Source organism: Zootermopsis nevadensis, unplaced genomic scaffold, assembly GCF_977971745.1.
Source record: "Zootermopsis nevadensis isolate Lab colony 2312 unplaced genomic scaffold, Znev_1.0 Znev_ptg000017l, whole genome shotgun sequence".
In the NCBI taxonomy this organism is placed as follows: domain Eukaryota; kingdom Metazoa; phylum Arthropoda; class Insecta; order Blattodea; family Termopsidae; genus Zootermopsis; species Zootermopsis nevadensis.
The window spans coordinates 7704038-7719925 of NW_028259149.1; the positions used below are offsets into that span (position 1 = coordinate 7704038).

Sequence of the window (15888 nt, forward strand, 5' to 3'; positions counted from 1 at the left end):
GTAGATAGTTGATCAACCAAGAACTGTTGGCCTCTGATCAGCGACGTAAAGAAGTAAAATATCAGATTACAGGAAGCGCTCCGAAAGGATTAGCCATCGTTGTCGTCAAAAAATGACGTCATCAACAATATCACCTTATATTTGTTTATACACGGGGGTTAGTTTAGTGTCTTACTCAAGATTTTAAAACGCAACCAACCCCCTTCGGGGGGTTGGTCAAGTGTTTAAACCCCCCATTCGGGGGGGGGGGGGTTAGTTTAGTTTCTTACTCAGGGGTTAAAACACTTGGATGAGACACTAAACTAACTCCCCTTTGGGACTAACCAAGGTTGGTTGCGTTTTACAAACTTGACCAATCCCCCCTAGGAGCTCCGAAAGGAGCGCCCTGCTCTATATTATAAAAAATTGTGATTCCTCGTTGTCTTCAACCAATTTGTCGTCAAAAAATGACGTCATCAACAATGCCAACAGATATTTGTTTACTCGGCATTGTTGTGGAACACAACAATGCCGAGTAAACAAATATAACGCTTCACAACAAAGAAATCAAAAAATATCAAGCCAGTCGCATTATCACTGCTCCAGAAGGAGCACTTCGCATTCTTGAATATTGACTGACATCTGGCCTAAAACATCAGAAAAGTGAAAGAAGATGTTATCAAGTATTTGAAGTACCAACTCCAACAACTTCAACAAGGTAAACTGATACGCATTCGATATATTACGATTACGAAATCTATTATGAAAACTGACTTTATGATCGATTTTAAGACAAACATTTTCAGGGGTGGGGCTGGACGAAAAAAGTTGACTGAACCAGAATTGTTGACCTCTGAGCAGCGACGTAAAGAAGTAAAATATCAGATTACAGGAAGCGCTCCGAAAGGATTAGCCATCGTTGTCGTCAAAAAATGACGTCATCAACAATATCACCTTATATTTGTTTATACACGGGGGTTAGTTTAGTGTCTTACTCAAGATTTTAAAACGCAACTAACCCCCTTCGGGGGGGGGGGGGTTGGTCAAGTGTTTTAATCCCCCATTCGGGGGGGTTAGTTTAGTTTCTTACTCAGGGGTTAAAACACTTGAATGAGACACTAAACTAACTCCCCTTTGGGACTTACCAAGGTTGGTTGCGTTTTACAAACTTGACCAATCCCCCCTAGGAGCTCCGAAAGGAGCGCCCTGCTCTAGTAAAATAAAAATAGGAAGTTGTTATTTCATGGTTCAGTGGTACTCCGCACAAAGGAATAGAGCAGAATCAGTCAGATAAAACGTATCATGAGCCAGATCCAGCCAGCGGTTGTGAGCAAACTAGTTGAAGCTTACACTCGCCGAAGGGGCAATATAGTTTTGGCTTCGGGAGAGGAGGACTTCGCCATGCTATTTTAATTGCATGTGATATGCTGTAACTTGTGATTTCGCATCATGGAAAACGAAGTATGATGAAAAATTCAGTTGTCAAACTTTTTAGGAAACTAAAGTAATTCGGGTTATACTTTCTTGAGTTTATCGATACCTTCCTTGGAATATGATCACGTACGTCACAATACATGTGTATGAACACACCTTTCTTATTCCCACCACGGCATACCGCTTATTGATCATGAAATAAGTACGTGTAGTGGTCTCTGTCGGAAAGCGCTTAAACTTTTTCGACTTGTGTGTTGTTGATTGTGGTTTATTTGAATATTATCGTTATTTTGTATGGATTTCGTCGTAGATTATGTTTGTGGCGTTTTATAAATCCGGAATTGACGGCTACCAGGTATATGCAATTATGATTTGTTACATTTATGGGCGTTTTAGCGAAATAAAATCTAAAGAAGCAACCTGTTGTTCGTTGGCTTGTGCATGAGTGTTTTCGTAGGTTATTAAAGTGTGTCCTGTCAGTCGTGACAGAAAAGATTTTTATCAATGTCAGTACTGACTATTGGAATGTTTCCGGGATAATTATATGTATCGTTATTTATTTATAAGACTAAAAGTAATTTTTAGCAAGAAATAAATGCTTTCGAGAAGTTGAATTAGGTTAGGTTCAGTTACATTGTTTCACCTGGTTTTATATCTAGTTTTCGTACTGTTTATAATGCGTTACATTATTTCCAGCTCATGGGACTACAAATAAAATACGGTACTTTTTTAAAAAAAGATTTTAACCTAAGTTTGTTCCATTGTTTTACTGTAGTTTCACAGTTTTGTTTACTTACCTGTTCAAAGTTGTACTTCGGTTGAGACATATTACAGTGCATCGTGGTCGAAAGTTGAATGTGGAGAATAGGTTTGTTTAAGAAGTCTGAAAGTAGGAAGGAAGATGTGTGAAGACTTCTAAAGAAGACAGGAAAATGGTGAGTTATTTTATTATTTACAGTATTTTGGAATTAGTTCTGTGTTAATGATTAAATTATAATAGAACAGGTTCATATCATGTATTTTAGTATACAAAATATATTAAAAGAGTCATGGTCAAGAAACATTTATTGGAATGCAGGAAGTAATTTGTTTTCATCACTGTTAACAATTATATTCATTGTCAGGCTTCAAAAATTATGCAGATGACACTGACTTACATCCTAATATGTTTTAAAATTATCGAAGATGGCTCTTTTCTGTGTTGTAGCACAATGTAGTATGGTAGAAATTTACCAGGATGATGGGCTCATCAAGATGGTCCCAGAAGATAGTTTACTAAAATGTAGAACACTGAAATTTAAAAATAAAGTATGAACTTCTAGTTTCCAATATTAGATATATTTTATTTCCTGTGGACGCTCTTGCTACAGGAAAATTACACTTATGAGCCACTGATGTAAGTGAAGGTATCATTATTTCCCATGTTCTCATGCAGTTAGTTAACAGTTGAGATCAATTTAAGTCAAGAGTTGTATTGGTACATTTGTGACGAAGCCCCAATAAGAACAAAGAAGTTGTAATTGTGGTCAAAAATAATATTTTCTTCTTCATTCCTCAGATTTCAGCAATTTGATTCAACAAAAACAGTTACCCATTTAAAACTCATTCAGTAACATTATATGCATAAGGAATTTGAACTTTTAAAGTAAATTTTATATTCCCTCCAAAGTGAAATATATTCATGCCAGTACCAAAACACAGCAGGTAGATATGCAGAAATTTGTGTCACATACTTTAATTTTTGGATAGTTTCAGATTGCCAAAGTACAAACGTCCAGTCTTGTTTGTTAGTCGATAGCACATATTAGAGTTAAATGTGTGCATTACTTGATGATTTTTAAGGTTCTCTATAGTGGGTATAGATATGGCCATCTTCTAGGATGTTGCGACATGTCATCTGGTAGATACTATCTGACGTTTCAGATGAGCTTGCTCCCGGGTGTTGGAGAGAGTAAACTATTTTGAAATGCCTTTAATTTTGTCATTTTCATACATTTTGTAGAAAATCCGTTTATCAGTGCACATATAATAAAAACACTTTCTGACAGGTGAATTACTGTAGCTAACCTGTATTTTCAGGACATCCCACCTTTTTTAATGCGATCCAGGATTTTTGGCATTTTTTTAAACACATGTTTTGACTGCAAGTAATATTCGAATGTGATTGATGTCGCTGATTGGCTGCTGTGTGAAGATTTCGCCACCTGTGCAACATATTTCTAAGTATCTCAAGATTACGCTGTTTTCTGTGTCACTTTCACCATCTACCGAACAAGTTACGAACTATCTTCATATTCGATCCGCCAACTGCTGCGGTAGTTGTGCGTAACCATGTGTATGAATTAGCCATTTCACATTTTTATAAATTAGCGTATGGAAAGGATGGGGGAAAATGAGGAGTGTGTTTAAAATTGTGTTTGGAAAGCCTGAAAGGAATAGATCACTCGGAAGACCTCTGCGTAAGTGGGAGGATGTCATTAGAATGGAGTTGAAGGAAATGGTTTTGACGATGTGGGTAGGATTAATCAGGTTCTGGATTAAGATCGGTGGCGGACTTTTGGAACACGATAATGAACATATGGGTGTCATAAAAGGCGAGGAATTTCTTGACTAGCTTCTGAAGGAAGTTAACATGATAGGAAGACTTGAGTCCATACACCCCAAAACCAAATGTCTCTTGTGGCTTGGACATATCAGAGGCAAGATGTTGGGTCATCATCATGAACAACTTTACGGTTTAGGCCATTGGGCCTGTTCCATCTCCTCGGGTTATTCATAGCTGGTCCTTCCAACGTTTTTCGGGGCGTTCGACGTTCGTTCTTCCTGATGGTTCGTGGAGCAGCAGTCTTTGGGGTATTTCCGTGTATATTTATTGATATTTTTAATATGAAACGTCACTTCTAAGTGAATATGAAGCAAACTTGAAACGATACAAGACACACAAAATGGAAGGCAGTGTACTTGAACGGGATGAGTTAGAGACTTAAAAATAACTCGATCGTACGAAGTCAGTAACATCACCAACGCAGTAGCAATGGCGGTATATGCTCAGTAGCGCAATGTTCGTCTGCCGCCTGCCACTGTCTCTCCCTCTCTCTGTCGCCCCGCCGTGCTTTACGCATCCCGCATCACACGTCTCCTTATCATTTGCCGATTGGAATCATCCAGCTCTAAGCGTGTTTGTTTCTTTTCTGTAGAAAGGACCCTGTGTAAATATGAGCTAGCGTGCGTGCGTGTTTTCTGTTTATGTAAGTGGTGATTTTTATATCATGAAGTGTCTAATAATCGTAGCGTGACGTTATTCAGACTTCGTTTGCGCTGACGGAAACGAAAAGTTGTTTTGAAACACCGTAAGTGTAGGCTTATTGTAAGGCTTATGAAAATTATTGAACTATAAAACTTTGTGAATGTGATGATATATGTGAGATATTTACATGTGCACGGGCATTTTATTTAGGAGGTAAGTGCAGTTATATATTTTGTTTACAGAGCGCAGTCTTATTTTAAACTCTCGAACAAAAGTCGAAATACGTCTAGTCTACATTTTGTTTTCGTAAATAATTCACACCCAGACCGAAAGGGCGAGGTCCCTGTCAAGTGCGTCTTTGACCGGACTTCGCTTTATCGAAACAGTCTCTTAATATCATTTAATGAATGAAATATTCGCACGTAATATTTTTCTTTCTTCTTATTATCCGAAAATGCCGGTTTTCTTCTTTTTTTATCGCCTGGTTTTATCGTGGAAATCGTTTTATTTTGTACAGATAAAAATGATGCATAATTTATGATTAGCTGATTTCTTTCTTTATTAATTTTATAACCAAAAGTTATAGAATCTCATTAACTGAATGAGGAAAGGAAAAAATGGCAATTTTCTGTAATGCGTATTGTATAACGAGGAGCTTTGTGATATATACAAGTTATGTAATGTTGTTAGATAAGAGGTTGCGATGGACTGGACATGTAGCTAGCACGAGGGTAAGACATCGATACAGAATTTCAATAGGAAAACCCTTGACAAACGACCACTTGGATGACAGAAAAGGATATGGGCTCTAAGGAAGATTGATTGTGAATTCTAAGTGGCAGGAACTGGCTCACGATTATTCTCAGTGTTTACTTATTTTTCTCATTATCGTTTCTTTCGACTTTAGCCAGGATTTAGCAAGTTGAAATCTTATTTAAAGTTATAAAACACTCATTGTTAGTAAGATATGTCTGTCACTGTCGCCCATGAACAGAGAACCCTAAACTAGAGATAAGGATGCAGATAGGCGGTCTGCTTAGCCTAGAGGAGGAGTGTAATTTTGTTGACAGTTTCAGTGCTCTGCGTAAATATTTACCCGATTCTGTTGCATACTGAACTTCATTCATACTCAGCATCAAGCTTCAGACTTCTCTTCAAGTTGTCAGTAGTTTATACAAATTCATTTTTTTTGGTTCTCTGTTGGTATGACTTATCCATATGATGTTAGTATCTAATGCTTACAAATACAGAATTGCAATTTTTATCTTCTGGGATACCTACGAGTTATCGATACAGCCTGGGAGAAATATATTTACTCTGTGAAATTGTCAGACGCATCTTCAGAAACCGATGGATCTAAATGCGATCGATCAACTTACTGCTAGGCAGTTTAATTCAGATGAAATTGGAATTTTATTTGGTTGCAAAAGAACAGAATTTAAGTTTCGTTATTTCTTCAACAGTCAGTGTTATTCTGCTATGAAATAAATTGAACCGTATTATAATTCTAAAAAAAATCCGAATTCTACCTTCTCGAATAAGAATAAGCTGTGTAGTTCGGCCGTTGTGCCATGAGAATAAGTAAGAAGTCCACGATTATCGTCTTGGAATATAGATCATGCATTTTCTTCTTCCATCTTCCTTCACCCCTCCCCGAAATAGAATTAACCTACTTTCGCGGTCAGAAGTTCTGGGCAGAACGAGATAAGGAATGATTTACCGCGGTTAATGCAGATTTATTGTCATATATCACGTGGGAGCACTGGAAGCACTCACATTGTCAAAATGAACGTTCTCCGGATTTAATCGACGGAGCTCCCTCGAGAAGCACGCAGAAGTAAATGTTGCTCAGAATTCACTGCGTGAATTAAACAAACAGGCTGCACCTACGATTCAGTTGTTATTGAAGCCTTACGTGGTGCCGTATGGGGCAGAAGACATATGCAGCAGTCTGTGACTTGTGGCTTTAATGGTTTAAGAGAGGCAAAGTTAATGTATTCCAATACCCGGTTTCTCTCAGTCGGATTGCTTTAGAAGGAAGGCATACTGCCCCATCTTTCCCTCTCGGTTCTGTCTGAACGTGGTTAAGAAATTTCTTGAGCATCCAAAAATAGACACAAATTCGTCAACAAGTATCTGACTGCTCCAAAACAAATCGAACGCTTGTTTATTATACTCTTGGGATCAAAATGTGTTGTCTGACAGGAGAAGAGAGCAGAAGTACTTCAGAATGTGTAGTGACTTTAGAAGATTTGACAACTGTCTGTCCAGTGGTTACCGACATTCTTTCCCGGGGGTTAAGCGCGGCCGAGGCGTGACGCTGACCCCTCAACCCTATCAAGTGCCGAGGTTAAGAATGAGTAGGAGCTGGAGCTGTAATCTCTCCCCCCCCCCCCCCCAAGCGTCTACATGGCGTGTAGCTGGAAAGCTTGACTTTTACTTTTTGCGTTTAATCTTGACGCTACGTTCCATTGTCATTGAGTGAATTCAGTTGGCTCACTGGTAGGGTTAGAAGACTTCTGGGTTTATAATAGATGGACAATATCTTGACTAGCTGAGAGACTGTCAGCCTCTCAGGGAAAATTTGCTTCATGGAGTTATTTATTTCAACATTTCGTTGGAGTTGGTCTCTTTCAGAAATCAAACGTTTCAGTACATTTTGTAGGTGTTCTTCGCGCTCTAGCTTGTCTTTCTGTCTTTCGCATTTTCCTACTGTGGTAGGCAATCTGCGTCATGTACCTCGGTTCCCATAGTTATAACACATTGCACGACAGTGGGAAGAGTCATTGGTTCACATTGTTGCGTAACAGTGACCTCAGATCACGTCAGTGCTTCAATGACTTACGTGATATGGCGTGAGGAATGCGTTTGGATTGTCAGTGTACTCCAAAGAGTAAACCTTTTCTGTCTTTATCTTTCATTTGTGTTCAGTGTAATGTGACAGTTTCAGCTTTATTTTGAAGAGTTTTAAATTTTAATTTATTTGTTCTTCAAAATCTTTAACATAAATTCCTCTTTGTTACGTGCTTAAGAATGGCAGGCCTATATTTTATGCTGATTCTTTGCTGGTTCTGTAAACAACTAAGTTTTTTGTGCAGTGAGTTGGTAACAAAAAATCGCATTCTTTTCTTTATGATCTAGCCAACCATCCATCCAGCATAATTTCATCTATCCATCCATCGTTCTTCAAATGCTTTTCTCTTCAAGAGATAAAAGCGGGCCCCCTACGCAGCAAAACCGTGATGAGAACCGGCTGTTGTAATTGTTGGCGCCGTGGGAGGACTCCTTGCTCGCGATGTAGTGCGTTTTGCCAACATAGTCACATGGGCTAGAACAATGTTACGTTGAACTCAGACTTTTGTAAGCATGAAGTTCGAGCTAAATGCAAAATGTGCTGCCAATAGTAAAGACATGCTGTCGCTGCTTGGTGTTCCGTGTTCATTTTCTCCACTACGAATCCAGGAGGGAACTGTTGGATTCTGTTAGAGGCTGGTTGTAGCGCTTTGAAATTTTCTTTGGGATTCCCTTTGTTATGCCGTGACTATTCCACAATTTATTCTCCTTTCTTTCATCATTCATGATACCCCGTGGATAAAGTACAGATCCCTCACGTGTTTATGACTCGTCTGTGTAGGGATAGGGCGTTCGTGTTAACCGTGTTAGCTTTGTTAGCCCGGATAACATTGTAAACAAAAAAAAAAGTGTATCTTGTCTTACTTTCAGTGATACTCCATACACTGGAACACAGCAGAACCTATCAAATAAAATACATTGTTTGTCAGCTTCAGGAGCTTAAGAGAACCCATTATTTAGATTTCGGCCTCCCACCGATGTGTGGCATTTATAAGGACTTAATTTTCGCACTAAAACTATAATTTTTCCAGTGTTTTGAGTACGCAGCTATATGACCATTTACGGACATTCAGCTCGTTTAATTTTTTTCAGAAATATGACGATTTTCATTTGATTCTTATAGCTGCTTAATAGATACATTTTGATAGTTTGGATCATAACTGATACCCGTTTGCTGGCCGAATACTATAGTTTTGCTCTGGCTTAAAAATAGAGTAAACCCTCCGAATAACTTGGCTTCTTTCTGAGGCAGGGCGGAGAACATCCAACAGGCCACTTAGCTTGTGTGTTCTCTCTTTTCATTGTTTAGTTAACGTATTCTTCAAGAGCTTCTGGAACGATTAGTGGGTTGCTTGATAAGTTCCAGTACTTAATTATCTGCAGTCATCATTCTATACTAGTACTTACAAAGACAAATGTGCTATACGGTTTTTACGCCACCTTTCTAAATGCAGACTGAAATAATTAAGTTCTACGTAGGTGCCCTGTGATCAGAACGTTATAAAGAGCTCAGTAGGATGTTTGTAAAGAGCTTCTATGTTTTGTGCATAATCATTCATAATATTTGTGAAATTCTGTCTGCTCTAGAAGTGTTTATGCTTCTGTATTTTATGCCTTTGGCCTAGGTAATTAAATAGGGGTTACGATTCACCGATTTAGTAGCATCCTTGAGGAAACTAACAAATTTTGATGGGGAACCTTGTGGAAAGAGTTCTGTTGCAAAATCACGGTGAAAGTGAGAGGTGATGAGATTCTGTTATGTTTCGGACGAAATTTGTGGTTCCGTAATTCCATAAAGCACTTATCGGAAGCAACAATTCTCACATTCATGCATCCTGTCATTCGCGTGCTTTAATTTTAACGAGGGAGATTTACCGCTAATGCACATTGCATGAGCTCTGCTTCAACCAAGATGTTAATCTATGCATTCGTTGTATTTACACGCGTGCTTCATGTGTTGCCCATCGTTGTTTCTCGATGTATTTATAGGAATGCCCGTCTGTTCACAAGAAACAACACGATTCTGAATGGGTGGATTCTGGTGATATTTGGCAGAGTAACTCAGACTCGTTTAAGACATTTTATTTTAAACTGCTGCGTGTTGGTGGTTTTAACAGCCATAGATTGTTGAATCTTTAAATTATTTAAGTCAAGTGTATTATTCTGATGACATTTTAAGTAATAAAGACACGAAAAGTGTGGAAATTGTGTTTTTATCACTTTTATGTGCTAGGGTGTCTAAAAGACGAAAACGAAATTTCGTTATTGCCTCATTCACGTCCTGATCATTTAAACATACTAAATTCTTTATTTACATTAAAGTTTCTAGGTCGATCAGTGTTGCTGCCAGATAAAAAAAAGTATAATTTATTATTACGCCGGGCGACAATTTTTTTTGAAATCACAATAACAAGGAAGTACCCCAGTAACGGTAATATACACGCCTTGGCTCGTTAGTAATAAATGCTAGGCGCAGTTGAATGGCATTGCAACACGAAAAGTTGTGTATGTGCATCGTGCGTCTGCCTCTGACAACATTAGATTACCTGGAAATGCTCCAGCGGATCGAAAGTGAGAGTAACACCCATTGTAATATACTGAGATGTCATCCTGCGAGATGTTATTACAAGAACACGGACCACGTGACAGGACATTCTTCCTTACATGACGTGTGTACAAGATCCTCCAGTGAAAATGAAACGGTGAGGCTGGTGTGATATCAGAATGTTTTTGTGGTTTCATTTTTTTTATTAGTTTAGGTTTTCTTTCGCTGTAACGGAAACGTATAAATCCTAACCAAGGCAAACGGTTATGTGACGAGAAACGAAAAATGCGACCTCGCCGTTCTGTTTATTAGCCTTGCAGAGACATTAGCGCTCTCATGTAGTTACTACTGGTCTTTGTCGCGATTTTACCCAGTTCGCGAGGGTTATGTTCCTGAGATGATCGTGAATAATGATAAGTACATATATTATGTAGCAATTTAAAGAAATGTGCATTAATTATCCTTTTGTGTCTTCAAAGCTTTTACACTTGCACACACATTGCTGGTTGTGGGTTCCAGACTGAAACTGTCAGCCGTAAAATTGATAATGTGACGGGGACAGGAATTTTTCTCTTCACTACCTCCCACACCGTCCACTCACCATCATATTTAGTGGGCAACAGGGGTTCTTTCTCCGGAGGAGGAGGGGGGGGGGGGGCTGGTTACTCACTTGTACGTGGTACCGAGATTGAAGCTATACTTCACTCTCCAGTACATCGTCACGGCGTGACACCGAACGTTACTCTGTGTAGCCAGCACTCCTTTTGTTTTCGGGAGGTCCCCGTTTCGTATCTCAATCCGGTGACAGGCTATCCTGACTGAGGATTTTTGTGGTTTTACTCATTTCCGACCGCTTCGTTTCGTATTCGCTGATCATCCATCATTCGACGCCGTATAGTCTGAGCTACTACCAACTTCGTTAAACAAACCATTCGTAAATGAATAAAATTCATGGCCTGGTGATTAAAGAATCATTTTCTCTCTTGTGCCACAAATGGCAGTGAGATTATTTTTCGGTAACACAACCGAGAACACAAGCTGAGCAGACGAAACCTCAAATCTCATGTACAGTTCTTGTGAATTGTATACGTGTCACAAATGAAAACTAGGTAGCATCACCATTGCTGCAGTTTTAAAAACTGGCGCCCATTCACAGAAGAGTTATTACGTTTTTCATTTCACTTCCTCTTTCAGTCACTTATTTCATTATCTGTAATAAGCTAGACCTAACAGAATGATCAGATTCAGTATTTTCTTTCTATCTATTAACGTTTGTCGGTTTAAACCGCCCTTGTACGAAAATACGCAAGAGAATGAATAAATATAATTAAAGGGATCTGGAGATTAAAAATTCCTTTAGTATTGTACTTAATTTATTTCAAGCGAAACCTTTGTTACATCGTTGACATACATTATTAAGAGCTGTTTTCTTGTTTTTTATTTAAAAATTTATTCAGTTTTGACACCCTTTCTAAGTTCACTTTATTTTGTTGAAAGTTTTACTTACTGTGACTTTAGAGCTTTTATTGACCATCTCTGCGTTCAGGTTAGTTACAAATATCATTAAAGTTTATGGCATTACTGGCTCCCTTATGTGACCTGCCATAAGGTAGTTATTTTCCTTTCAGAAAGGAACGTGAAGGAAAGGGGGTAGTAATGTAAGGACCTTACAAGGGACTCAATAAAGTTGCTTTGTACGAATAATGGGATTCTTATGTCCTAAGTTACTGGAAGTAAGAAACACTCTCAGATCCCCAGTTCATTTGAGGCGTATGGTCTCCTGTCTCGCCTTCCTGACAAGGTGTTTGTCCAAATGTCAAGTTCCATGTTCTGAAACTGTGGCGAGACGTCTTCCACACTCCAGTGCCATCACGGCTGTGAATTCGGTTAAAAGTTCGAAAACTTGTCAAAATAATGATTGATGATTTTGTATAGGATATTTGGACATTGAGGTTCTGATGATGGGTAGACTTTTTAGCGGATACGAAGCTTGTAGTTGCACATCATAGGCATGGATTTACAACAGGGATGTCAAATTCAGTGTCTACTGAAGGCCGCTTAAAAATAAATTACTTTTACGGGGGCCATCACGTGGGTGGGGAAAATCTTAACCACCGACTGCTTTTACAAACTCCTAACGTATGCTTATATTATATGTTTCGTTCCGTTTTCCCACAAGTACACAGAAATGTGAATTTAATTTAAGCACACGTCCACTTTATTTAACTGAAATATAAAGCAGAGGTTTACAAGTTGCTATTTGACGTAGTATATTTGAAACTTGAAAGATTTCTTAAATTTTGTACATTTTGGGGTCGCACGTCGAACAGCTCGATAAATGCTGTGGACCGCGTAAAACACCGAAGAAGGTGCACGCGGCCTGCGGGTTGCGAGCTGCAAGACAAGAAAGAAAGAAAGAAAGAAAGAAAGAAAGAAACAAACCAACGTATTAATCGAATGAAACAGGATATAATTCCAGGCGAGGCGAAGCGAAAAACCAAGTAGGCGTATGTTTGCATTTGAGACGGTGAATAATTAGAATAAGTGTATAATTCGAGCTCCTTTTCACTGTACCAATGTCGTATGTACACTGTACGAGAAAATACTCGTTTTTATCAAATACGTAGGCCTATAGGGGTGATCAGGTGAAGGAAGATGAGATTGACAGCCAAGAAGCACGAATGGGAGGATTAAGAAACACAGATTTGTAGTCCGAAAACTAGTAAGAATAGACAACTTGAGAGTCTTTGGCGTGAATGGAAGGATAATATTAAAGTTTGTATTAAAATCAAGGGTGTGACGTGGACTAGATTCACTTAGGATAACGTTTGTGGTATAAATGGGTGAGAATGGCAACTGCAGTGGTACTTCGATGATCGATGTCAGATCTTGTGGGGTAGCATCGACGTCATACTAGTGTTCCGTGAACACTTTGTGAATCAGTCATGTGTGTGGGGTAGCTGTAAGTTCCGTTTCGTCACAAGCCCTCCCACCGTCGTCTTGAATGCGAATTGAATAGCACGTCGCGTGTATTGTGTCGCTTTAATGTTTTGGGTGTCGTCTGTTCATTTCAGTATGCAATCCACTGCGTCTAGCGAGCAAAGTGACTAGGCCATTGTTCATTAAGAGGAGTTCTTTCTTTTTAGCACAGTTTTGTATTTATCTTGGAACATCAACGTTGTAAGTACTTATCCATATTGTATTCCACGAAAGCTATACAATTTCTTTAGTTTTAAAATCCACCGTGGATCTGAGACAAAGGCAGCCTGCGATACGTAACCATGACAGTTTAGTTATTTAGTTAGTAGCACGTGCGCCTCCATCTTTGTGACCTATTTCTCTGCTTCTTGTTCTACGGTTGGTAGTTCGAGAAAATTGTAACTTTTGCGACTAAACGCGCGGTGTGTCTATTCGCTTCATCACACAGCAATAATCAGCTGATTTTTCTTAGAGGTCCTGTCGAAATTCGGAAGTGTAAACTAGGCGAGTTTCGGCTAGAAAGTGTTAAATAAGTGAAACCCAAAATAAAATATTAAATATGAATTTAACAGTGTTAAGCTTGATTACTAAATCGTAACTTCACTTATATTTTGGTGTGCTTGTTTTTTTGTCCGTACCAGACCATATGCTACCCTGGCACTATAGTCAGAGTGTTGTTTGTGATTATGAGGTGTATCTTGTAAACATGAAGTTGATGTTTTGATAGGGGACGGGGTTTGATGCAGTATTAACCAACCTCGTAATGCCCAAACACCCCAGCTTTGATGCGAAATTCTGTACAGTGAATTAAATGTTTGAATGACAGGAGTGGTTAATGATATTTGGAGGCGAGATAATCCCATGGAAATTTGTTTACCGTTTTATGTTTTTCCTGATCGTATCGAATGTCGGCTTCTATCTGAGCGGTGGATCTGTGTTGCAGTAACAAGAATTGCACATGCTTAAATTTTATTGTTTTCGATGGCTTACTTTTTAATTTTGTTGTTGCCAGTTCGGATGTTTTAATTCTGGGTCTCAAAAACTTATAGAAGTTTTTTTTATTTCAAAATACTCGGCCGAAGTTTCCCAAATTCCCAGTTATTCGTAATCGGGATATGGACTTTGGTGACCAAGGTTTTTCGAGATCTTGCTTAATTCCTGTTTTCACATTTTTACTGCATATCAAATAAAAGCCCCTCTAATTTACGTGTATCCTGTCAAACTACTGCATGTGAAGGACGACTGTGGCATCAGATGTATTGTGCATGCAGGACCAGACTGACGTAAACACATGCGGCACGTTTTAAATGTTTATTCGGGAAATTTCTATGGAAATAACGGAGTAAGTTTATATCTATTTATAAATGTTATTATCACATTACATCCAATTAGAGAGCTGTTATTAGTTAGGATAATTTTGTTTCACTCGTTAATTATAATTGACAACGTGGAATGCGATACCATGGTTCTGTCACTGAAACCGACGCCATTTTTTATTAAGTAGTGGTTCAGTTACATTAATAAACGCGCATGCCATCGAAAGCAGGGTTTGTGAGATCAACCTTATCGTACATATTTTCAATCTAGTTGTAGGATCAATTGCTTTAAATTTTTGATATCATATACGCGAATATCTGGGTCTATGGTGTAGATGCGAAGATGATTTCCCCAGCTTTGGCGTAAGTAGACATGGGCATGGCGTTTTAGTTATCCTTGTCTTTGGGCTGGAAGGGTGAAAAATTTGCGCTCTAGCTTTCAGTTTCATAATAATGATTTCTGGTAATGAAATTACTTGGTTATACATGTGCACAGGGTGTATAAATGCACAAACTAACATACAGTTTTGCCACTTTGAAGTCAAATATTTCTGCAGTGATCGTATCCGTTGTTGGTGCAACTCTTCCAGATGCAATAACAATACTCGTACTCCACATAACAAACTTCCGGTGACGAATTTGATGAAATTGGAGACTCTTTTGGTTCATCTCACACCATTTGCCATTTGGAGGACTGCGTGACGTAGCTTAATTTAATGGCGTGGTTTTACTCCTGTACTTATCCACGTCATTCATTGTTCATCGTTCCTGAACAGCGTTTGAACGTTGTAGCCTTGGTGCGTCGTGCAGTAAACTTGGTATATGTACAAGAAGACATCACCGTTCGGCGCTGTACGTGTGAACGACGTCACGGAACGTTTCATGTTCAGGCTCTCTGAGGCATTTCCGGACGGACGGGCGTACTTTTTATCGGCGTATATCTAGCTCCATGGTTGGTTAGGCCGACAGACGCTGCTGCGATTTCCTCCTGCCGTCAACGTATTGTGGCAAAGAGATGGCACATATTTGAGGTGATATGACTCCAGCTGTCATGTGTCATCACCACTGCATCCTGGATGTAGCAAGGGCTCATGAACATTATCGGCGTTTGTGTCAGCCGTTATCTGTGAAAACAGTATGCGAGTCATCTGTGAGTGTTGCAGACATTCCCGGCGATGTTGGGAAACAAAGGATATACAGATTCAAATATAGCTATACGAACGAACTTTCGGATTTGTAGGCTCGCCCTTTGTGGGCGAGGTTGCCCACAGTCGCCTTGCTTGTGACGGTATCTCGACACGCACGACTCACGCACACAATACGTTTTTTTAATTTTGTTTTTATTAACGAAGGACATTGGATAGCAGGTAGACTTAGGTGTGTATAATGTATCCAAGTGAGAAACACTCCTGCGTTGTATTCGGTATTTCTCGGGATCAAATCTCGGCCCGGGTGTCCTAACCGAAGCTTTCGTGGCTTTATTCAGTCCATCCCTTGATATAGGCCACAGCCTCTTCTTTCCATGTCGTTTCCAG

At 39.1% G+C, this 15888-nt stretch overlaps 1 protein-coding gene across 2 annotated transcripts in view; it reads left to right on the forward strand.

Moving 5' to 3' along the window:
* The first annotated feature begins 2245 nt into the window (after positions 1–2245).
* The window catches only part of LOC110834074 (Supervillin), a 138091-nt gene continuing 124448 nt past the window's right edge, over positions 2246–15888 (forward strand). The window contains exon 1 of one of the 2 annotated variants that reach the window (XM_087350297.1): positions 2246–2348. In XM_087350297.1, the coding sequence (XP_087206423.1) occupies positions 2346–2348 (3 nt within the window). In that variant the 5' untranslated portion in view covers positions 2246–2345. Of the gene's footprint in view, positions 2349–14313; positions 14380–15888 lie in introns of those variants that run through there. The other variant, XM_022072866.2, reaches the window with a different exon arrangement.